We start from the raw sequence: 24,891 nt of genomic DNA, 5'->3' as shown, positions 1-24,891 counted from the left end.
GCCCCCAGACTACAGCCCAGTGATCTTACCCACAAGGGCAAATACCACACTGCCAACCTTATCCTTCAGGCTGTTGAAATGTGTTTGCCTTTTGTGCTCTAGGAGCTCTAAGTTAGTGAAGAGGATAATGGCTTCAGATCTTTTCCCAGCAAGTGGTGGCTGTGCTTTGATAGGAATAGCCCAGAACAGAAACGGAAACCCAGACCTAGACTAATTCCAGGAGTGGGATTTTGAGAGAAGGGACTGACTGGAAGGCCGGTAGCACTGAGGTTCTTCCAAGCAACTGACTGTCAACTTGGTTTTCAAGAGGAGCTAGCCTGGGTTTGGATGGCAACCTCCATTAGCTGCCTGAAGGTCCCCGGACCTGAAAGCCATCATCAAGGAAGTAGTGAGGCTGAGTAATCTGTATTAGGATTTGGACCAGAGATTTTTCAAGCAGGAGTGATTTTTCCCTCCTCCCCTCACCCTCCAGAGGGCATTTGGCAATGTCTGAAGACATTGGTGGCTGTCAGAGCAGGGTGGGGTCGGGGATTTCCTGGCATCTGGTGGGTAGGGGCCAGGGTGCTGCTAAGCATCCCGCTGTGCCCAGGACAGCCCCCAATAGAAAGGATGATCTGGCCCAAAGTGTCAGTATTGCCAAACTTGAGAAAACCTGATTTGGACAATAACTGAAGGACAAGTGTGACCAGAGTTACAAAAGGCCAAGAGATGGCCAATGAAGAAGAAATGAAATGAGACAGAGCCCATCTCAGGCCCAGTTTTCAATGGCTGGTTTCACTCCAGGGTTTTTTCCTTAGTCCCCCCAAAAATCAGGGTGATATAGCTGGTTGGTTATTTCTGACTAATTGAGTATACATAAGGGAAAGAAAATATTTGGTTTTATAAATAAGACTTTAGCCTAGTGTAAAGAACAATTTGCACTGGGAAGTGGGGCCCCAGGGGGCACTATTGTATGATTTTCTACCTAAGAAAACTATTTAGGTGAACCAGCTTTGAAGTCATAGTTTCTCAAAGCGTAGTCTGCGTAGCATCTTCAAATGAATCACCTAGATGTTAGTTACAAAAGCAGATTACTGGGGCCCCACCAGCCCCCCTAGGTCCTAGGAAGGGTCCCCAGATCTGTATTTTTAGCAACCTTCCCATATGATTCTTGGACATGCAAGAGAACCTCTCTTAGGGTTCTTACAGTGGTGACTTTCAAAGTCCTACCATTGCCCAGGCTTGACTCACGTCCCCATGCCTATATGCAAGTTCTTCACTTGCACCTGGTTTCTGTCTTCTTGTATTTCCAGAGATTGTTTGATGTGTACCACCATCTCAGACTGTCGATGTGCATTCTGTCTTAATTCTCTATCGCTCATACCTGGCATGGACCAGGACTAGAAATATTTGGCAAAGAATCGGAGCCTTCTGCATTTGCTCCCATTCTCATAAACCAGATTAAATAGGTACCGTTGCCCCTATCAGAGCTGTCCAATGCTTGTTTGTTGTTTCAGTCCTTCCTGGGCACCTGACAAGAACAGATAGCAGGTTAATTTGTCCTTTAATTGGGGACTTTGACCTATCACACATCAAAAGGTCAACAATTTACCCAACAATTAATTCTCTGCAAAACAGAAAGAAGCTCTTGATTGAAAAGCCAAGACCCTTCCATTATTCTCCAATTTCTACCATGTAAGGCATTAAGCACTTAAATCAAAGTATGCTATTAGCTTTGCCTCCTCCTGGCAGAGGCCCTAGGAGATATGAATGCATTGTGACACCATTAAAGAAATGGTTTGTGGGCAGACTGGTTACAGAGAGTTCACCTAGGGTATCAGTCAGATCGACCAGCAAACAGTGTTGGTCTGAATAGTTGGTGGCATGTATTCTCAGGGTTTGGCATTTACGTGACAATTTGTCTCCTTATCATAATTGCTTAGGTAAGAACGCTTTATTGCCCTCCCTTTGTAAAGACACATCCTTCTGCCATAAAAAGACCACCACAAGAATAAAATACATGTAATGCTGATGTTATATAAATTAACCAATTTTTCCATTAGAGATTCACAGATTTGAAAGACCTTGGCCCTCTCCATAAAACTTGTGTACAATGTGATTTTCAGGGTAATTATTAAACAGTGGGTGACAGTCATTGTGAAAGCAAGGTAATTAGCAATTGGAATGTCTATAGGAGGCCAATTTTGGGTGCTTGTTTTATTTTAAAAGAAATAACTCTAGTGTGTAGTTAACTTTGCCAGCAGTGGGAAGCCGGCATGGGACCCAAGCCAGCCAGCAGAGAGAATGCCTGTCTCTGGGGAAATGGCTGTTGGGCAGTAGTCCATGTGGTCAAAGATAATAACATTGATTCAAAGTCCCTCAACTCCCATCTTCTGGGAGGCTATGTTTGAATCTCTTCATCTCATTTGTAAAAGAAATCATCTGCGTCAATCCAGAATGCCTCTCAGTCTTCTTTAAAAGATAGAAGAAAAATTGTCCAGTAGAAAATATGTTGATTTGGGGTTGATTATTTTTTAACAGGAGAAGAACTTTAGGCGAAGAATTAACTGCATGGCTTTTCCAAGAGCATTAACAGTCCAGATTGTGTGTGTGCGTGTGTGTGTGTGAAACATAAGCACAGAACATCATATGATAGCTGTGTATGTTGCCGTTGTTATTGTCATGTTGCTATGCTCTGGCTCTGAGCATGGTGGCAAGAGAGTGTGAATTAAGGCATGGTCTCCATAAGAATGCTTGCCTCTTAGGAGCTCCCAACTTTGTAACAGACCAAGCTAAAGCTGATGTCTTGACGGTGGTTGAATGCTTTTACCATAAAGCAGGAAAAACTTCGGGATGGGTGATAAATACCTAAATACCCAATGGGACATTGAGAAAAAGGCAAACATTAAAGCCACTGCTTCTTATTTCCTGTATCATGTATTAAGATGTTACTGGTAAGATGTATGAATACCTCCAGACTACAGTGTTTTTCCTGGTAGAATTTTGTGAGCCAATCATAAAGTCCACACTTGAGAAGAAAAAAACGATCACCCCTTCATTGATTGCTATTAGATTCTAAGATGGGCTCATGAGACTCTGTAAGAAATGAGGTTTTTTTACCCTCTTTCACTCCCACATCACATCCTGATTAAGTGGGAAACTACCCCCAAGACTTATTTAAATTCAATAATATAAACAGTATCATAACAACTTGTTTGAAGGCCTATGAACTGAATAGTATAAATTATTTCAATGCAGTAGAGCTCCTGTGTGCCTGTGTACATGCCACACACACAACATGCACACAGTATCCCCCCCCCCCCACACACACAACTACAGTCTGTTTCTCTTTTTGGCATGTCTACATTCTCCCTCAGTGAGGTTCACATAGCATGGCACTCTTTCTTTTCCATGCAATTTCTCAATATTTTATACTAAAACAAATGCTATTTGACGTGAAAGGGGACAGGAAGAACTTTTGGAATCACAGATATTGCCCACTGAAAGCACAACGCTTAGAAATAAGATGTTTTGTTGTGTTCATTTTTTTAAAGATTTTATTTATTTGAGAGAGAGAGAGACAGAGGGAGCGAGAGAGAGAGAGAGCATGAGCGAGGGAGCGGCAGAGGGAGAGGGAGAAGCAGACACCCCGTTGAGCAGGGACTCTACTCCTTCCCTCCCCAGGGAGCTCAATTCCTGGACTCCAAGATCACGACCTGAGCCAAAGGCAGACACTTTTTTTTTTTTTTTAAATGATATGTTAGTCACCATATGGTACATCCTTAGTTTTTGATGTAGTGTTCCATGATTCATTGTTTGTGTATAACACCCAGTGCTCCATGCAATATGTGCCCTCCTTAATACCCATCACCAGCCTATCCCAATCCCCTACCCCTTCCCCTCTGAAACCCTCAGTTTGTTTCCCAGAGTCCACAGTCTCTTGTAGTTCATTCCCCCTTCTGTTTACCCCCTTCATTCTTCCCTTCCTTCTCCTACCAATCCCCCTGCTATTCCTTATGTTCCACAAATGAGTGAAACCATATGATAATTGTCTTTCTCTGCTTGACTTATTTCACTTAGCATAATCTCCTCCAGTCCTGACCATGTTGCTGCAAATGTTGTGTAATCGTTCTTTCTGATGGCTGAGTAATATTCCATTGTATCTATGGAACACATCTTCTTTATCCGTTTGTCTGTTGAAGGGCATCTCGGCTCCTTCTACAGTTTAGCTATTGTGGACAATGCTGCTATGAACATTGGGGTGCATGTGGCCCTTCTCTTCACTACGTCTGTATCCAAACGCAGACACTTAATGGACTGAGCCATCCAGGCGCCCCTGTTGTGTTCATTTAAAACCCGCAAGGCTAGGCTTTCTCAGGGTAACTCTGAGCTGCTCAGCAGGAAGTAGTGAACCTCAGTAAAGAGCACTGCTGCCTGGGGCCAGGCTCAGGAGAGACCACAGTGAAGGAGGAAGTAGCAACTTGTGCTTTACTTCCTTTAAACAAGGCGGACAGTGGTGAGCTGAACCCAGAGATGCAGGCTTGCTTTGTCCTATGAAACCAAAGCTATGCAGCACACAAACCTTCAGGCAATGGGGAAATCAATCAGAAATGGAAGAGAAAAAATAAAATGAGTTATCTAAATATCCTCTAACAACGAAGGAGTAAATGCAGTGCATGCTGAAAAACTTAGCAAGGAGAATAAATTGGAACAAAGATTAGATGGAATCAAGAGGCAGCATGAAAGCAGGTGGAAATACACAGGAAACTGCTCTACCAGTTGCTCAAATTAGGCTTTGCGGATTCGAGCATGATATCATGTGTAGCTGTCTAAGACTTAACCACCAAAGCTTCAGTCACTCTGCATTCCCAGCAGTACTTTTTGGGTCATTTTTATCAAGTTGGTTCAGATGCAGTGTCAATGAAACCCAAGTGTCTGTCCTCTGGTTTGTTAGGTTGGGTGAGGATGTCATTTGCCCATCATACAGCCTATTCAAATATTGTGCAAATGGAATTAAACATTTTAAAGATGGGGTGCCTGGGTGGCGCGTCAGTTAAATGTCCAGTTCTTGGTTTCGGTTCAGGTTGTGATCTGAAGGTTGTGAGATCGAGCCCCACGTCAGTCTCCACGCTCAGCACAGAGCCTGCTTGAGATTCTCTCTCCCTCTCCCTCTGCCCCTCCCATGCATGCTCTCTCTCTCTCTAAAATAAATAAATAAATCTTTAGAAAAATGACCTCAGAGCTTGTGGCCTTAGCTTATTGCTTTTATTTTCTGTGCTTATATATCTGACTACTTGTCCACCACTATTCATCTTTCAAATTTGTCTCTTTGGTTCTGCTGCCCCTCCCCACAGCTATAATTGTCTTTCTCACCCATATCTCACCCATATCCTGGTTTTTCCCAGGAAGGAATCTATAAGCCAAATTTCGATCTCCTCTCGCTCATTTCTTAGCTCCATTGCAACCTGCATCTTCACTGCTCAGTGGAAGTGACACTCAAAGGCCGAGTACTGTCCTCACCTAAACCTTTTTCTCAGTACATTCATGATGTTAAGCTTGTTTTTAAAAGATTAAGCACAAAAACCAAGCTGTAATCCAGAATATGACTGTGCGGGAGACAGTTTTCTAAAGATGTTGTCCCAAGACTCACTGGTTGTTCAGTCAACCCCTTGTTGCTAGCTCGGAAAGAGACCATGAGCCAGAGAATGCAGGCAGCCCACACACTGACAGTGACCCCTGGCTGGCAACAAGGAGATGGAGACTTCAGTCTTGCAACTATAAGGAACTGAATTCTATCAATAACCTGAATGAGCCTGGAACCAGGTTCTTTCCCAGCATCTCCAGAAAGGGACACAGCCCTGCTGACACTTGGATTTCAACCGTGTGAGTCCCCAAGCAGAGAATCACATTGTACCACATTGTACTCAGATTTCTGACCCACGAAAACTATGAGATAACAAATGCATATTGATTTAAGCCACCAAATGAGTGGTAAGCTGTTCCAGCAACAATAGAAAACTAATACAAACAACTTTTTCTCAAATTTCTAACATTTTAGCATTCAAATTCCTATTTCTTCTACAATATGGTTAATATTCCCACCCTAACTAACTTGCAAATATCCAGACTCTTATCTATTGAAAATTGCAAACTTACTTTCTCTGTCTGGGCACTATGGAACCAGACTTTAAATACTATACATATATACACGAGTATTTGTATATTTTCAATATATATGTATATGCATATATAGGTGTGTCTATGCGTAAATGCAACTTATGGAAACCTAATAAATACTCACCATATTCAATAAACGTTTATATATATATATACATATATATACACACACATATAGAAATTAGGTGCATATATGTAAAATATATATATTTTTCCTCAATGCCCGGTACTAACATTTATTATCTTACAGCAACCTAATAAGCTCACCGTTCCATTGAATGTATAAAAAACACTCGGATAGAGGTCAAGTGACATGCCAGAGATCATCTAATAGACGGCTGAAGAGGACTCAAATATAGGTCTGTCTGGATCCAAGACTGCAAGGTCCTTACTTTTCATCTTGCTTATCTTTCACACTGAATCTCTTTAGACATTCTAGGTCCTACATCCATCTCTGCTCAGACACCATGTAGCACCTTCCTTGAGCTCCTCACCCAGTGCTTCTGGATGCCATACTACCCTGGTCCCTTCCCCCCTTTTTCTATGTGCCGTCTCAATTTCCTAAATGGCCTTTCATCTATCATACATAAAAGAACTTCCAGATTGTGTTCTCAATTCTGTGCTACTCTGTTCTCCACAAATTCAATTTACTTTTAGACTTTTCAATTTTAACTCTACTGGTGACTTTCAGCTTCACATCTCCAACACTGACTCTTTCATGAGTTCCAAGCACACATACAACGTTGCTGGACATGGCTGTTTTCCTATCTTCTGGACCCAAACTTCAACATGCCTACATCAGCATTAGTAGGAAATGAAGTCCTCTCTCCTTACTACCTTATGTCCCTCAGTCGTATCATCCATCTCCTTGATGGCAAATTCAGAAACCTGCTGGCATCTTCGAACCTCCCTTCTGGTTAAAAGCTTGGGCTCTGAAGCTGGACTGCCTTGGTTGAAATCCCATCTGTGCTACTTATTTGCTTTTGGGCTTTGGACCAATTGCTTAACTTCTCAGGACCCAAATACCTTCCTCTGTAAAACTGGGGTGGTGATAATAATAATAATAATAGTAATAATAATACCTAACTCACAGTGTCACAGGTTTAAAGGAAGTACTATAAACTTAGATCAGCACCCAGCACCGAGTACTTGCTCAGTAAGTTTCAACTACCATTCATTTTCCATTTAATTGACAGATCCTCGTTTATAATCTCAGTGAAACCTATGATTATGTTTCTGTTGCCATGTTTTCTACCCTCCACCATTCTATGTTATTACCTGGGTTAATACTGCTACCAAATGAATCTTCCAAAGGCACCATTTTAATTGTAATTCTAAACTCCTTCGGGTTTCCCATCGCCTTCAGAATACAATGGAAAATTCCTTATCTTGTCATTCAAAGCCTTCCATGAACTGGCCCCTGGCTTCTAATATCAGTTGTTTCTACCACTCCTTTCCTTCTCAACCCTGACTATAGACAGGATGGACTTCCTCCTTTTTCTTAAACACTCTGTTTTGACCTGCTTCTTAGCTCTTTGTAATAAGCGGTCATTATGTTTTCTATGTAGTAGACAATATGTTGAAATTTTTAAGTGTCATCACATTTATCCCCACAAAAACTCTCTGAGGTGGCTACTATGCTACCCCTAGTTTATAAGGGATGAGAAAACTGAGCTGAAAATATACGGTGAGGAAGATGTGGACCCAGGGTTTGAATACAAGCTGATTCCAGATCCCGTGATTTTAACCATTCTATCTTATGCCTTCTTTATATTCCTCTTTCCTGGAGTATCCTTTACCCTTCTCCCACCTATTTGACCCCCACCTTTTAATCAAAGCCTTTCTTAGGTTTTATCTTTACTATAAAGCTTTCCTAGATTCCTTCAATTCTAGTGAACTCCTTTGTCAGGTACAAGCTTCTTAAGGCTGGGAAGGTCATTGTGTTATTTCTCATGAAGCCAGCAATGCCTTGAGTATATTACTTAATAAATTCTACATATATTGGTACCAGATCTCTACTAATGAGCTTGACAGTGATTCCTGGTGGTTGAGCCAATTAATCTCTAATTTTCCTTTATCTCTATTCTTGCCTATTGTCCTTGGTATGCTTTTTTTTTCTTTTTCTTTTTTTCTTTTCTTTTCTTTCTTTCTTTCTTTCTTTCTTTCTTTTTTTTTTTTTAGTTTCCAACACGTTTCTGAACTTAAGCAGAAAAGAATTTATTGGAATGGTGTGGAGTATCACAGAATGCTGGAGAAACAGACTTGGTCTGAAATCAAGGAAGGCACAGCCTCATGGCGGTCCCCAATGGAGCCATCCCATGGAATGCCACACTCCATGCTACAGGATTTCCTTCTCCTTTGCAGTCGCCCCAAGTTATGTCTATCTGACATCCCCATATGTGGCCTGGCAATGCCTCCTTCTGCCAGTGCTTAAGGGAGCTGCAATCAGAAAGCTAAGCGAGGGGACAAATGAGTCATTCTCACATTGCAGAAGTCAGGGAGTGGGAGGGAGTCCCGGATAAAGAACTGTGGCGCCTAAAGAGGAATAGAGGAGAGACCAGATGCAGCTATTAGAAAGAGAGGAAGTCACCCAAGAGTTGCTCAATATTACTAAATGCTTCATTACAAGACAACATTCCTATCTCCTAAAATCACGAGTTAGGGATTAAGGCTACCATGGATAAGAGGGTCCATGGATGGACTTCCAAGATTTGTGACCTCCAGCCATGCATGCACATTTTCTGAATACTTAACATCTTTCTGTGAGTGAGTCTGCGGATTTTATTGGATTCTCAGATGGGTCCATAATCTAAAAACGGTTGCAAAACACTGTTTTCAGCTCTTAAAATAGAAACATAATCTTACCCCAGGAAATCAGGTGACCCAGAGGCAGACTCTGATAATGTCCTAAAAGAAGCAAGTTAAATCTGAAAATTCTGCATGAGCTATGATGTGCCTGCTCATCTAACAGATGCCAAAGAGTTACTTAAAGGGTAAAACCTGTTCCGAAGACATACAGTGAAATTGCTAAATATTCAGTGACCATGGATCAAAAGGGCTTTTGCTATATGGAATCCTTGTTTGCCTAAGGTAATTTTAAAATGAGGAGACCGTTTACCTCTCCATTTCTTATTCTTCTAGTATCTTGTTATTTTTCTCATAGTTCTTGAAAGAAGCTTCCTCGGTGTCCACACCTTGACAAGGAACGATCCGTATCTCTCTTTCTGTCTTGCATGAATCGCTGTATGACAAGGTAGAGATGGATGAGTGGCTCAGGTCTGGGGTGAGTGGATGTGCATCAATTGAGTCTGGTTATTACTGGGGCAAAGGGAATGGCCTGTGTCAGTAAAATGCAACCGAGATGAAGGAGAAGGCTTATTAAATAAGCAGATGGCATCTCCTTAGGCCATTGTTATTGGGACGAGCTGGTTAAGTGAGCATTTTCCTGAAGGTCACCACCTTCAGTACAGAATCAAGGACTGTGTTTGCAAAAGTGGCTTCTCAGAAAAAGGCTTTCCTGAGAAGTGTCTTTCCTCTCCTTGGGAAAAATGTCTTATTCCATTTTCTCTGTGGCCAAAAAAAAAAAAAAAAATGTTGGGGCAGGGGGATAAGGCCACAGTTTTAAACTGTTGCTCAGAGGAGGCTTTCTGAGGAACAGACATTTGCTGGAGTACCTGAAGGAAGTTAGGGGAAAGCCACAGGATACGTGGGACCACTCACCTCTGGGTTGCACATTGCGTCATTCAAGGCGGCCACCGTGCACCTGCACCGTTAAACGTGTTGAGCACTGGAACGAGAAGCCAGGGCTCTGGAACAAAGGTCTCCACGAAAACCACACTGTATTTGCTCATAGTCCCCCACTGCCTTGACACTCCCCCCTTCTGGCTGTAGCTGAATCTTACTCCCAGCTAGGGCATGAGCAAAATGTGTGAGCTAGTCAACGGCCTTGTTATTTTTCTTTCTTAAAGTTCAAAACACTCAGAATATGGAGAACCTTTTGCAAAGAAATTGTGCTCCTGGTTAAGCATCTTTTTGTTTTTTTTAAAGATTTTATTTATTTATTTGACAAAGAGAGAGACAGGCAGTGAGAGAGGGAACACAAGCAGAGGGAGTGGGAGAGGAAGAAGCAGGCTCCCAGCAGAGTGGGGAGCCTGCTGCGGGGCTCGATCCCAGGACCCTGGGATCAGGCCCTGAGATGAAGGCAGACGCTTAACGACTGAGCTACCCAGGCACCTCTCGTGATTAAGCATCTTGTCTGTATCCACAATGTACCCCATACTGTGCTTTGCACAGGGGTGCCTTGGACAAACGCCTTAGGAACTGACCCTCTCTGATATAAAAGCAAGCATAATTACTCTTCATATTACTGCTTCCTCAGGACTCACCTCCTAGGAGAGTTAGTAGGGCTTTCTTCTGTCCTGGTGGTCATGGAGATCAGTCCTCAGGGGAAATATGCCTCCAACTATCTTTATAACCCACATAGTGCTTCATGGGCAAACAATGGTTCCTTTAGTACCTTCACGAAACTGGTGGGCAACGCTGTTAACTAGGTTAATCCTGCAGGTGAAGAAACAAAATCTTCAACCAGATAGATATCTCACACAATCTTTTTAGAACCAATCTTTCAAATGTTTCATCTAATCAATTAATTCCTATTCCTGAGGCCTTCAAATATTTATCTCATGCACCTAGTAGAAAAAGTTGGACTACACTCCCGTAGTCTATGTTTATATATACAAATTATATAGTTCTTATCAATAGCTAATATTTCAAAATACAATATACAAAGGGGACAAGCTTCATTGTTAAGCATAATAACTGTAAGTCCCTCATTCTTTTTTTAAATAAAGATATTATTTATTTATTTGAAAGAGAGAGAGAGAGACAGAGAGAGAACAGGAGCAGGTGGTAGAGGGAGTGGCAGAAGGAGAGGGAGAAGCAGACTCCCCGCTGAGCAGGGAGCCCAGATGCCATGCGGAGCTCAATCCCAGGACCCTGAGATCACTACCTGAGCCGAAGGCAGATACTTAACCGACTGAGCCACCCAAGCGCCCCAGTCCCTCATTTATACTTTCATTAAACTTAACTGTTATATACTGAGAAACTTCTGGATGCCAAGCACTGTTGTCATCACCGAAGACAGGGTACATGAAACAGACAAAATTCCCACTCTTGTGGAAAACAAACCATAAGTAACATAAATAAGTATAATGTATAGTAGTGTCACATGCTAGTAAGTGTCAAGAAGAATAAAACAGGAAGGAGAATTCAGGTAGGTTTGAAGGGAGAGTTGCAGTTCTAAATAGCCCCAGAGAAAGTGAATACAGATTTAGGGAATTAACTATTTGACTGTAACCATTTGGCATAGAGAATCAAGGTATCCACGTCAATATCTATTATATGAAGTAGTAGTAGATTGCAGTTTATTTAGATAACCAATATGAATAGAATTCTAATTTCTCCTTGCAACTTAAGTGATCGTCTTGGAAGACCACTCACTTAATCTACACTTGCATGAGCAACTCCTTGAAACAGACTTCTCAGACCCCAGGTATATTATGACAGTTTCCCGTTGGATCCACTCAGGATGATGAAGTTTGGTGGCTGTTTCGGTGGCAGACATAGAGCCCTACAATCAATCAGTCTCGACTTGGTTCCATGGGTGATTTTACATCCCATGATTTATTTAGCTTTGAGCAATTCTCTTAAATGTCTCTTAAATTTTTGTCTTACTCTAAAGCAGGTGACTAGGGAGAATATGCACAGAGAAGCCTATCAGAGCAGCTGGTAGGGACAGGAAGCGGTAACTCGTTGGTTTTCTTTTCCTTTCTGTTGAGTGATGGTAATGTTGCATGAGCATTTCCCTTTTCACCAGAGAAGGAGGATTTGTTCGGCCTGGTGAAGCTTCAGAAGGAAGGTGCTTAACAAAATTGGTATTTTTAAATATTTTGCGACACAAATAACAGGATACAATGAGCTTCAGAGGAAAGGTTTTTAAACGGGAGGCCAGTGAATTTCGGAAGAAGAGAAGAACAGTGAGGAGAATAAATCAAGAAGAAATCCACAGATTTAGCTCTGTAGGTATCCAGATGTCAATGTTTGTTTTTCATCTTTTCTTCAATACTTGAAAAACAGAGATTAGCTGTGGGTGGTGTTCTAACATAGGCGCTGGGCAAGGTCCTAGATGGAACAGAATATTCTATTTGGCTCATAAATATCCTCTTTTATTTACATCATTATCTTAAAACATATTGAGAGAGGGTTTAAATAGTTTAACTATTACTGGAATATTACTAGAATCTTTTCATTTTTAAAGAAAGCCTACAATAACTTCAATTAATGGCCTCAATTGATGACTTGTATGTAATTGTGGGTTTTTTTTTTAATTACTGCTCTATTTTGATCACATATCACTCATTTGTTTCAAAATTCTTAGAAAGAGTGGTCCAAATTACAAAAGAAAGTGTATGTAAATATTTGATTAAATGAGCCAAGTAAGAAAGTGAAAAGTAATAAGTTTTAAAGGTTAAAAAGATTTGGTTTGTTTCTGGTTAAAAATGTTTCTGCCTTATTATTGTTTGCAAACAAAATGAGGGCTCTGGAAATGTGTACCTGTTATAGAATTCTACATGCCTCTCTGTAGGAAATACCATGGCTGAATATCAGAGCCTCTTGCTGGAGCACGTCAGTGACTCACTCACATGTAACGTGGAAGACCCACGTTATACGATAAATGGCTGTGACAACATTATCAGGCAGCTCTTCTCACGGGAACATTCATTTTACAGAGTGGTTTAGGGTTTGCTTGCTTTCTTCAGCGCAGGGGTTCTCAACCTCAGCACTATTGCTATTTTGGCTCCAAGACTTCTTTCTTGTGCCAAGCTGTCCTGGGCATTGTGAGACATTTAACAACATCCCTGGCCTCTACGCACTAGACGGGAACACTCGCTCCCCAGTTGTGACAATCAAAAATGTCTCCAAACGTTGTCAAATGGCCCCTGGGACAGAGAGGGTGATGTCCCTGGTTGAGAACCCCTGCTCTAGGGGTAAAGAATCTTTTTGTTCATATTGACATCTTTAATCTAGAAACAGAGTGGCTTTTTCAAAATTACATATATGATAATATAATGATTATTTACAAATAGTCATTTAATGAATATGAATAATCAAATTAATGAGTAGTCAGTCATTCAGCCCCTGATAGGCCAAAATCAGGTACAAGAACATTCTGTCTTAAGTGATAGTGGTTCTGTTTATATTGACAATGTATTTGACAGTAGTTTAACGTGAACAGAATTTATCAGAGGTCTGGTTCACAGGACTGGTGCCGTGTTGTTTTTTGGTCGGTTTCTGTCTCAGTATCTCGGTGGTGTGTGTCTCCCATTGGGAACCACAGGCAAATGAGCCCTTCAGCCTTGTTCTCATATCACTCCACCCAGCATTTCAGAACTGGAATATGCAGAGTCTTAAAACTAACCTTTTGGTCCCCATGCACCCACTGTGGGTCCCCGGTTGTGTCTTGTCTACTGGCTTGCAAGCCCCTCATCTATTGTTTACCATGAGCCTGTTGAAGAGGATAAGTGTTTGAAAAGCTTGGTTGGTTTGGGATGATTTTAACCTTTAGAACAGTCCAAAAAATATAATTTCCCAGTTGCCTTTCTCTCGGTGGAATTTGGAAGTTCCTTGGATGATGTCACAGTGAGATTGGCTTCTTCTTGTGACCACCAAGAGAGACAAGAGGCAGGAGAAGAACCTGTCTATCTCACACAGACCACACATACAGCCTGGCAACAGGACAGTCCCCAGTGTCTCACCATATAATGAAGCTAATCATTCTAGGAATTATCTTAATTGAATTTGAAGGTATTGCTACCGAGCACTATGGGAAAGGCAGCCAAGGTAAGGAGGGAGTTTTCCCACAGCATTCAGTAGCTATGCATTCACATTTAATTAAGATCATTCATACAGTGATTAGCTTTCTTCTGTGGAAGGCACTGGGGACAGGCCGCTACCGCTGCCTGCCCTGGTCTTCCTGAGATAGGTGTATCTTCTTTCCCAGGTTGTCTCTTCCGCAGATCAGGGGGTTGCTCAATCCATCCTAAGTATTATCCAGAGATGAGGTTTTTATTTTTGAAAAAAGAGAATCCAAAGAAGTGAAACACTTCGTTCGAGTGCTAAGGGGTCATTCTGTGTGACCGTCTCACCTACCTTCTGTATGACCTTGGGTAGATAACTGAAATCATTCTGAACCTTAGTTACTCTTCCATAAACATGTTCATAGCAATACCAGTCTGTCTTAAGATGGTTTATTAGAATTCAGTTTGACCATGGTCACCACGAAGATGATTTGAACACTGTAAAAAGTGGGGAGTCAACAGTGTTATGTCATATTAGTAAAACCAAGTGAAGTATTTCCATTTCCAAGGACAAGGGAACAGGGGTGATAACTGTAGTGAGATTGCCTTTTCAGTGATGGTGACATTTAAGCCACTGGACTATAGAGGTGACACCTTCCTCCTGGAAGCCTTGCAAAAAGCTGAAGAGTAACAGAGTCACTCAGGAGACAAAATTCTGAATTGCATCAAGATGAGCACTCAGGGGGGTCCCAGATGGCTCCATGTGCTAATGGGGTTGCTTAGAAATGCCCTGTGGGTTTTTACCCCTCTCCCACCCCCACCTTGGCTAAGGTGCCCAAAGCCAGTCTGGACTTTCCACAGCGCAATTATCTAAACTTTCTAAAAACTAAATATCTCTAGACAAACTTCAGAGACGACTTGATAGGAGATAAGGAAGAAGCCATTCAAATGACAAAATGCCCAACACATGAAGACCAGGCCTAAGGTTGTATCAGAGGATATAAAATACTTTCTTTTGATTTTTGGGTATACTTCTAGTGTAGTGGAAGGAGAAATAATGACTGCGGCAGATAATTATGATGGATTATCTGTTTTTGTTGTGATCATGTGGATTTTGAATTCAACAAACCATTTATTGTTCTAAGGCAAATTTAGAAATGGTTTCATTCCACAGTAATCTGGAATGCTTCACCAGAACGCAGCGACTTCCTAAAAGGCATACAACCCAAACTTGATACTCACATGACACAGCCCCACAATTTTGTTTATTCCGTTTCCTTCAGATGCTGTTTGAAGCTGTTTATTTTTTTTAATGTTTTTTTATTATATTGTTAGTCACCATACAGTACATCCCTGGTTTCTGATGTAAAGTTCGATGCTTCATTAGTTGCGTATAACACCCAGTGCACCATGCAATACGTGCCCTCCTTACTACCCATCACCAGCCTATCCCATTCCCCCACCCTCCTCCCCTCTGAAGCCCTCAGTCTGTTTCTCAGAGTCCATAGTCTCTCATGCTTCATTCCCCCTTCTGATTACCCCCCCTTTCTTTATCCCTTTCTTCCCCTACGGATCATCCTAGTTCTTATGTTCCATAGATGAGAGAAATCATATGATAGTTGTCTTTCTCTGCTTGACTTATTTCACTTAGCATTATCTCCTCCAGTGCCGTCCATGTTGCAGCAAATGTTGAGAACTCGTTCTTTCTGATAGCTGAGTAATTCTGTTGGAATTTTTAATTGTTTGGAAGTTTCCTTTATTAATCCAGTTTTCAAGGGTACTGTCTAAGAAAGGCCTTCATATATTTTAAATAACTTGTCACAGTTGATATATCGTAAGAGAGAGCAGTTACATTATAAGAGAGGTTCCAGGAAAATGAAACTTAATGTTGAATCATCAAGTAGACCTACTTCTCCTAATTTTTGAAGTGTGTATGATACTCTGTGGTTGGTTTTTTAAAAACTGCTTGGCTATTTTTATTTTTATTTTTTTAACCAATCATTCAGTATGATCTGTGGTGCATAGGAAGTCAGTAAAAAGACAGTTTCCTCCCTAAGTTGCATGTCCTAATTTGGAAAGATTAAACACACGATTAAGTTAAATTATTATATCAGTCATCTGTACAGTCAGGAAAAAAAATGTAAAACTTCACTTAAATAAATGCAAGTTGTTCTTTTTAAGTTGTTACTGGCTTGTGGATCATTAATCTGCAGGATTCAAAATTATTTGGAAAAACTTTGGATACACATGAAAATTCTTGCTCTCGTCTTTCCTAATAGCCTATCAGCCTGTCAATAGAAAAGTGAAAACTATAGAAAGAGAATCTAATCTGAACATCTTTAACATATCTCTCACATACACCATTTTATTAAGTATATTGTGCTATTGTCTTTTAAGTGCATTTTTAATCTGTTCTTCCATGTTTGTGAGCAGCCTTTCTCCCTGGTCATCTGTGCCGCCTTCTCACTCTTACTCCTTGTTTTATACGAACAGTCACCATTACCTACTTGAGCTATTTCATAATGAGCCAGTTAGCTGAAAGGAAGCACAGGCAAGGGTCCCAGGATTATTGGTGCAGGTAACAATGAAATGGGACCAGATTCCGGGTTCAAACAATAGAAAGCAGTGCTGAGAGCTATAAATGGGTGGTTAGAGAAAGCAAAAAAAGCTGAAGTAATGGGGGGGGGGGTCTGAATTCAGTCTGACGATGGAAATAGAGAAGTGTAAATTGAAACTTGATCTGACCCAAGAATCTAGGCAGAGGACTCTGAATGCAGCAAGAAGGGGCAGCCAGCTCCTGTGCCGGCAGCTGCAGAGAAGACGCTTTTAAATGGACTCAGGAGAGGTGCTTGAGACTTAAGCGAGAATGAGCTTACTTTCCTTAAGACCAACTGCCAAGAGAAGAGTTAAGCCAGGAGGAAAGCAAGGTGGAGGAGAGCTGCCAATGCGGCGGAGTCCACTTCATGACGATGCCGTTTATAACATCGGAGCAGGAGGTGGACCATTTGTCAGGGAGGGCTATGCACAACAGACAGGAAGTAACGCCATGATTCAGACAGCTCTTTTTATTCCCCAGATGGTGGTCGTGGCCCAAATCTTTGTGGATGTAGATACTCCCCCAATCAGTGGCAATTTCCACTGTGGTGTTTGACACAGTCATTAGCTAGCATTCAAGGTACATTTCCTTAGTATACCTTCATTTCCTTTTCTTCATCCTCCTTACCCACTTATAAATATCGTTTTGGTCCTCTTTCGCCACCACTGCCTTCCATGAGGTGCCCAGTGACCTCACACCAGCCTCCAGATGTCCTTCATTGCAAAAACTCACAAACGGAACAGAGTTAGTACTCGAAACGATAGCTGTGTTTCAGCAGCTTCCCTGCAGACGGGGAAAAAAGCTTTTCTGTTTTCTATTCCCGTGACGCCATGACCTTGGCTGGTGGAGTGGGGAGGACCATAGGTTTTTCACACTGAGATGGATTGAGATATCAGTTGCTGAGGAAGTCTCCAGAATCCAGGTTTCTGGATCTGTAAAATAAAGCAATAATGATCTCTTCTAGGCTTCATAGGGATACTCAGTGAGAGAAAGTGTTAACTACTTCTCATGGTCCTGGGTGAGTCTGGTAATTAAAAGGATCCTGCTTATCTGATGGTGCAGGGCATGTGATCCTAGCCAGGCCCATTCAACCCCTCCCCCCGGCACTCTGAATCTTGAGTGGAAAGAGGCCAGAGTCCCACACGACAGTCCAGTAGCTGCAGACACTGAGACTCACCAAGACTGTCCCTATTGGGGATGGGGAGAGAAGTCCACAGAGGCAAATGAAATGCTAGTACAAAAAGAAAGCAGGGCGGGTGTTGCCTGGGCCAAAAAACAACAAACGCTCACTATACACATTCAATCTCAAGTAGCCCAAAGGAGGAAAGGAAATAAAAGAAGGAGCTGACTGTCATTATGGAAAGATTTATTGAACACATAGGACACATGGGGTTGACGGAACTAGTTACATTCTTGTGTGTGTGGCACCTATGTGTTGATGTATATATACATTTGTACACACACATACACACACACTCCTCACACTCAACTTGAAAGTTCATTTGTGTGATGGTTAACATACTAAAATAGTATTAGAGTTTAAGCCAGTGGCGGCTTTCATCACAGATTTTATATAAATTAATCTAAAATTCCCAGCAGTTGGTTCTAAGGCATTAATTTCTCTGCTATCAGGAAGCCTTGTAATTGGGTTGTGATGTATTTTTAATGATATTTATTATCTTTCAAGTGTCTCTAGAAAACTAACTGAGACATGTAATTAAATTTGATTCAGATCTTCTTGGACATTTCCTACTTCTTTATAAGCACCCGTGTTAGATGGAGAAGCAACCATTCTTATTTTTTTTTTTTTTGCTATTATTTGCTATACAAAAAATGTGAGAATTTTGTTGTGCTGCTAAGAGGTATAAATGGTCAAATTTCCTTAAAAAGAAAATAAGACCGAAAAGGTCTGAATTCAGTTGGAAAATTTACCTTACATCAGAGATTCTAGAAAGCTCATTGGGGTGCTTGGTTTTCCTAATGACATGATGGGTTAATAAAATGGAATATTCCGATTTTTCTAACTATGATGTTTATATTGAATATGATGACTTACCTTTCTTTATATTTGCAAAGGGCTTCTTAATTTACCAACTTTCATCTGCTTCATTTCACTGAAACAGACTAAGACATTTAAAGAGTTACTACTGGTTGGTTTCTTCTGAGATCTATGTCCGTTTTTGTTACCAAGGGAACCATTTCCAAATTCGGCTTAATCTGAGCCTGCCCAGCTGTACAGTTCTTAACTTTGATTTAGCTAGTGTTTTTCCATTCTCATGAAACTGTGTACTTCAAGACAGAGAGAAGGTTAAAGGGTCAGCGTAAGATGGCTTATTCCTTACTTAATCATTTCCTCTTTGGTAAGGAAAGCTAGTCTTGTTTTCTAAAGCTCAAACATTTGAGATGTTGTCCAGTGAAACTCCCTTTGATGAAAGGCTGAATTAAATCTGTCACACGACCACTGGCTGACAGCTGTGGCCATGGATACAGCTGTGTGGGCTCTCTCCAATTTTCTCATTTATTTTACGCACAAATAGTGTGGAAGTTGGTTCCGTTCCAATGGCACTAAGGCCAAAGGGTCCTGGATTAAGTTAAGGTCTCAAGAATCCATGTGTCATTTGTATTTTTATTTCCTCTAAGAAATTTAATCAGTTATCTTGATAACGCTTAAATTAGTTAACAGCTGTGTTGTTTCTAATTTGTTTTGGAGCTCTTGAGATTGGAATTCTTTTTGGGGTTCCTCTAAAAACCCTGTGGATCTTCGCTGTTAGGTTTTTGCTTGTCTGTTTGCCAAGATGTGAAGAGGATGTTTAAATAATTGGCATGTCATGCCTTGACAGAGTCTATTGTATTGGTCCTGAAGTAAATATCAATTTTTGTTTGTTTGTTCTCCTGGATCATTAGCCAAAATGAGTGGTTTTGTAAACTGAAGAAGGCACTCAGATATAAATTAATTCTGTTATGAATATTCAAATTAGAATAAATGTTCAGATATCTGGAAAGGACAAGGCTGATTGAGGAAGATTGAGAAAGCCTCAACTAGCATCACAGAGCGTAGGCATGTCACAGAAAGAATAGAGAAGTTCTCAAAGGCAGGGGGGGATATCTTTTTTCATAATAGCATTTCCTGAAAAAATCAGATATTTTGAAAAGGAGAACCAAGGGAATAGTATGAGTTCAGATCAACGAACTAGAGTGATGCCAGTGGTGAGTAACCAAGGCCTGGCTCCTTAATTACACTTAACATTTAGAACACAAATACGTGGCCTCCCAAAATGAAGAATTTACTGTTGCAGTGGTTCTCCATTCTTCATCCCATCAACCCCTTTTCCTGATCAGTACTTAGGGATCCTATTTACTCCTGGTGCCGACAAGCTTGACCTGCAGGAAGGTAGCTTAGAGCTACAGAAAGAAATTCTATACCTACACCCTGATTGTTCTCTAGGCATTTACATTTGCAAAGCCAATGACTTCGATACTAAACTCATCTTAAATTTGATCCTTTTTTTTTTTAAATCTAGAAGTATAAATAACTGAAAATATTTTCTAGGCTGGCTCCCAAGCAAAATAAAGGGTAGAATTTCAGTCACCTCCCTTTACTAATATACATGATTAGGTAGATTTCCTTTCTTTTTTCTTTGGGGGGTAGAGTAGCCAGACTTCAGGAAATTCACAGAAGAGTCATTGCCCTTTTTTAAAGAAATGTCAGTGTTTTCCTTATGTTACTACTTCTTTTGCTTCCACAGAATCGCTAGATATTAAGGGTTTTCTTTTTTTTTTAAAGGAAATTTAGATAATAAATATAGAAACACAGACCACAGTTTCTGGTACATGAAGATAAATTTAGTGTAATGAGTTTAATTGGTTGGTTGGTTTGACTCGGTTTTGGTAGATGCTTTTGAGTAAAACATGTGGGGTAATTTTCAGTCCTTTTCAAATAAAGACAAATCTATAATTGTCTGGCATTTGGTGGTTCACTTAATACCCCCTCATGCTTCATCTCCTGATCCTTGTAATAAGACTGCCACAAACAGGAAGTTGCTCTTTGACTCTTTTAAATCAACCTCACTCAGACACAACTTGAATACCTTGTCCCAGTTACATAGCTGGTGGGTAAAACACTGTGACCCTCCAACTAGAGATTCTGACTTCAAAACCTTTGCCACAATGACCAATGAACAGAGGTGTTTAAGTAACTTAACCGAGTCTGCAGTTCCCTACAAAGCTCAAAATACTTCAGTTAATACATTGCTAATTGTTCTTCTCTTTTTTGCTGACATTAGATTCTAGGACCACGTATATAATCTGTAATTATTTTCCCCAGTCCTCTTTCCCCAGTGTTTTATGTATCTTTTTTAATTACTTGAAGCTGTTCCTGGTTGAACTTCCATGTAAAGTCCCCACTGTGAATTTTTACGTCTCCTCTCTGGTGGGTCTTCAAAGGGTAAACAGTTTTAAAATCAAATAATTCCCTAGTGCTTCCATGGAGGCATGATAGTTTGGAAAGACCAAGTTCATTTTTTCACCCCAATGAAAGCAATACATGTTCGTTACAGAAAAATCTGGAAAATGTGAGAAGTCAAAATAGCAAAATCCTAAATGTTATATCCCATCCAAATATAATAACTGATAATATTTAGATCTATATCTCTAATCTTTCTTTAAATTATTTAGATCTTGTGCAGATTTAGTTTAAATTTAAATTTAAATTCTGGTGTACAATACTTAATCCCACTTTTATTTAATAATAATGCATAAGCGATTTTGCTTGTTTTTACCCACTTCCTAAAACTCAGTTTTAATGGCCATGTATTGTTTCTTAGAATGGATGTGCCATAATTCCCTAATCATTCCTTCACCTCAATGATTCCTGTTTCCCATTTTTAGCTGGCCTTGTCTTTCAGGCCTCACTGTCCCTTAGAGATCCAAGTATTTTAGATTCAAACTTCCATATTATAATATGTGTGCATCTAGAATCATTGTCTCTCCTTCTGTAGCCAAGCTTGCCATCTTGGACATCTTCATCATGGACCCCAGCCTCCTCATATTTTCCCCCCAAAAACCAATCATATACAAAACACTGTTACTACTTTTACTAAAGAATTGAAGAGTTACAAGGAGGAAACCATGGCAGGTATGACACAATCATTTATTAGTGTGTTTTAATCCACATCCTATTTCCAGTGTCTTTTCCAAAGCCCATTACAGCAGTAAGCCTCTGTCCACTACACACAAGTCTGAAAAATATCAATCACTGGTTTTTAAAATTATTTTTAATTTAAATTCAATTTAGTCAACAGATAGTGTATTAGTTCTGGGGTAGAATTTAGTGACTCATCAGTTGCATATAGCACCCAGTGCTCATTACATCAAGTGCCCTCCTTAATGTCCATCACCCAGTTACCCAATCCCCCACCAACCTCCCCTCCAGCAACCCTCAGTTTGTTCCCTATAGTTAAGAGTCTTTTATGGTTTGCCTCCCCCTCTGTTTTTATCTTATTTTATTTTTCCTTCCCTTCCCCTATGTTCAACTGTTTTGTTTCTTAAATTCCATATATGAGTGAAATCATATGGTATTTGTCTTTCTTTGACTGACTTATTTCGCTAGGCATAATACCCTGTAGTTCTATCCACGTCATTGCAAATGGCAAAAATTCATTCTTTTTGATGGCTGAGTAATATTCCATTGTATGTCACCACATCTTCTTTATCCGTTCATCTGTTGATAGACATTTGGGCTCTTTTCATAATTTGGCTATTGTAGACATTGCTGCTATAAACATTGGGGTGCATGTGCCCCTTTAGATCACTGTGTTTGTATCCTTTGGATAAATACCTAATAGTGCAATTGCTGAGTCACTGGGTAGTTCTATTTTTAATGTTTTGAGGAACCAATGTTTTTGACAGCAGCTCTAGTGTCTTCACTTTTAGGATATGACCTCCACCATCCTGCCTGCCTTTCTTACCCCTCTTGGATTAAGGTCAATATTTTTTCCTCCATGTTGATCCAAAGACGATGTTGCAAAGACATCCTTTTATACATCTTGGTTTATATGTGCAGTTATTTCTTTAAAATAGGATCTCAAAAAAGGAATTCCTGGGTGAAAAGATGTAAATTTTTTTACTCAACAAATACTTATTGAGTGCCTCCTCTTTGGTGTTTGTACACATTAAATTTAAGTGCTTTAAATTCATGACTAGTGGAAATTCAAACTCACAGACTTTACTTAACACTTATGGAATTGGTACTATGGGTTTGGTGTTATTCTAAAAGTATAACATATATTACCTCATTTAATCCTATAATGTAACTTCTACTAAGATGTCCATTTTACAGATTGGAAATTAAGGCACAGAGATTCTAATTAACATGTCCAACATTCCATAGCCCATAAGTAGCAATTCCAGAGCTAGAACCCTGGAAATTCTGGTTCCAAAGTACATGTTACACTCTCTGTTCACCTCAGCATAAAACACCTATAATCATACTCTCCCTTTTACTTTGGACTCCCCTAAAATAAGGCTGGGTAGTCTAGGTTATTTTTTTTTAAGATTTTATGTATTTATTTGACAGAGAGAGAGCACAAGTAGGCAGAGCGGCAGGGAGAGGGAGAGGGAGAAGCAGACTCCCCGCTGAGCAGAGAGCCTATATGGGGCTTGATCCCAGGACCCTGGGATCATGACCTGAGCCGAAGGCAGACACTACACTGACTTAACCACCCAGGCGCCCCAGTCTAGGTTATTTCTTAGTTAGATTGTACTTCTAGTGTGGAGAAAAGTCTAGCTTGATAATTTTGTCATTTAACTTGTCATTGTTACGTGCTGTCAAATGCTGAGATCTTCAGTTGTCCTTTTTTTACCCATTTGATTTTGAATTATAATTATGAAATTAATTCAGATCCTTGCAACAATGTACTATGTCCTTAAAATTTGCATCTTTAGCTAAGGCATGGACAATCTGCTCCTTCAAACCAAATTAAATGACTCTTGACAGCCTGGGCTATTACTAAGATGGCAGGTTTACCAGCTCTAAGGCTTAGATACACTGTTGGCATTCCCTGAGAAGTTGTAGAATAAGAGGAAGGAAAGAAAGCATCTGTTTTTGTGACAGGAGCCCATCCTTCTGCTGTGAAGTTGAATTGGAGGAGAGCTGTGGATTCGGGGAAGTAGATCAAACAAATCCCTCAGTATTTATGAGAAGAACAGGGCCTATTAACACTGCAGAGCAACACGTCTGCTGCGTAATCACAGGTACTGGTGGGTGCCTTTTCCCATGCCTGGAGCGATTTTAGAGCAGCTAATGAAATTCATTAGTCATTTGAGAGAGAGCAAGAGTAAAAAGCACTATAAAAATCCAATCCAATTCAGGGTAATCTTGGCACACGCCTTAGCCCAGTTGGTGCATTTCCAAAAGAAAGAAGCACATTAAATTCAGGAGGGACAACCCAACTGTTCTAAAGCTATAAATCAATGCTCCTCAGCTCTCATTTTCACTCAACATCTCTGCAAGGAGCAGTAGTAAGAAATTAACGGATTCCACCGTGTTCATATACATCTGTCTCTTTGACAGAACACTGAGCAGACAGCTCTCTCTCACTCCAGAGAGAACTACTGGTCGCTTGACCTGAATCCTCACATCACAGATGCATAAAGCATTCATGCCAAGCATCACCAAATCCCAGGCCCTGGGTGCTACAGAATGTATCATTGTTCTTTTCATTTTTAAACCTCATAGCCACAAAATTATGAAACACTGGATGTCTTGAATGCTGCCCTTTGACTAACACATTCCCTGGAAAGATAGAACTTTACTAATCTATCTCTCAGAAGTCAAAAAATTCATGCATTATTTGAAGCAGCTCTGCTAGGTTTTGCAGCCCTGTGTCAAAATAACCTCAATGTAACATTTAAACAGGAAAACCTTAATAAATGTCATCTATTGATTGGCGGATATATCCTAGCCTTAAATGAATTAATAAAAATACACCTTCCAACAGATGTTTATAGGCTATGCCTTTTTATTACGTGCATCAAGGAGAGGTGGGGATTAATTTTTCTATGGTTTTATTAATACCCTGTGACTTGTGAGCTCTGATCTTACTGTACTAATTGAGGTGGGGCTAATTCTAGGTGGAGTGGGGGGCCCTGTGAAACATTTCTTTGAAGGTCTCCTTGTCTCAAGCTTGATATTAATGGTCACATTTGCAACTAAGGGAGATAAATTTAAAAGGATGGTGAGAATGGGATAGTAAAAGCCCCCCTAAAACATCTTATACTGTCTGC

At 40.4% G+C, this 24,891-nt stretch overlaps 1 protein-coding gene across 7 annotated transcripts in view; it reads left to right on the top strand.

The window, feature by feature from the left end:
- The window catches only part of DOCK10 (dedicator of cytokinesis 10), a 261,368-nt gene that overhangs the window by 84,843 nt on the left and 151,634 nt on the right, over positions 1 to 24,891 (top strand). For 2 of the 7 annotated variants that reach the window (XM_057305129.1, XM_026491819.4), the window contains exon 1: positions 11,888 to 12,233. The exons of the other annotated variants lie outside the window; for them this stretch is intronic. In XM_057305129.1, coding sequence (XP_057161112.1) covers positions 12,129 to 12,233 — 105 coding nt within the window. In that variant the 5' untranslated portion in view covers positions 11,888 to 12,128. Of the gene's footprint in view, positions 1 to 11,887; positions 12,234 to 24,891 lie in introns of those variants that run through there. 7 annotated transcript variants of the gene reach the window in all.

Source organism: Ursus arctos, unplaced genomic scaffold (assembly GCF_023065955.2).
Source record: "Ursus arctos isolate Adak ecotype North America unplaced genomic scaffold, UrsArc2.0 scaffold_1, whole genome shotgun sequence".
In the NCBI taxonomy this organism is placed as follows: Eukaryota; Metazoa; Chordata; class Mammalia; order Carnivora; family Ursidae; genus Ursus; species Ursus arctos.
Note: the sequence above shows the minus strand (reverse complement) of the source record. Positions and strands in the feature narration are given on the sequence as shown.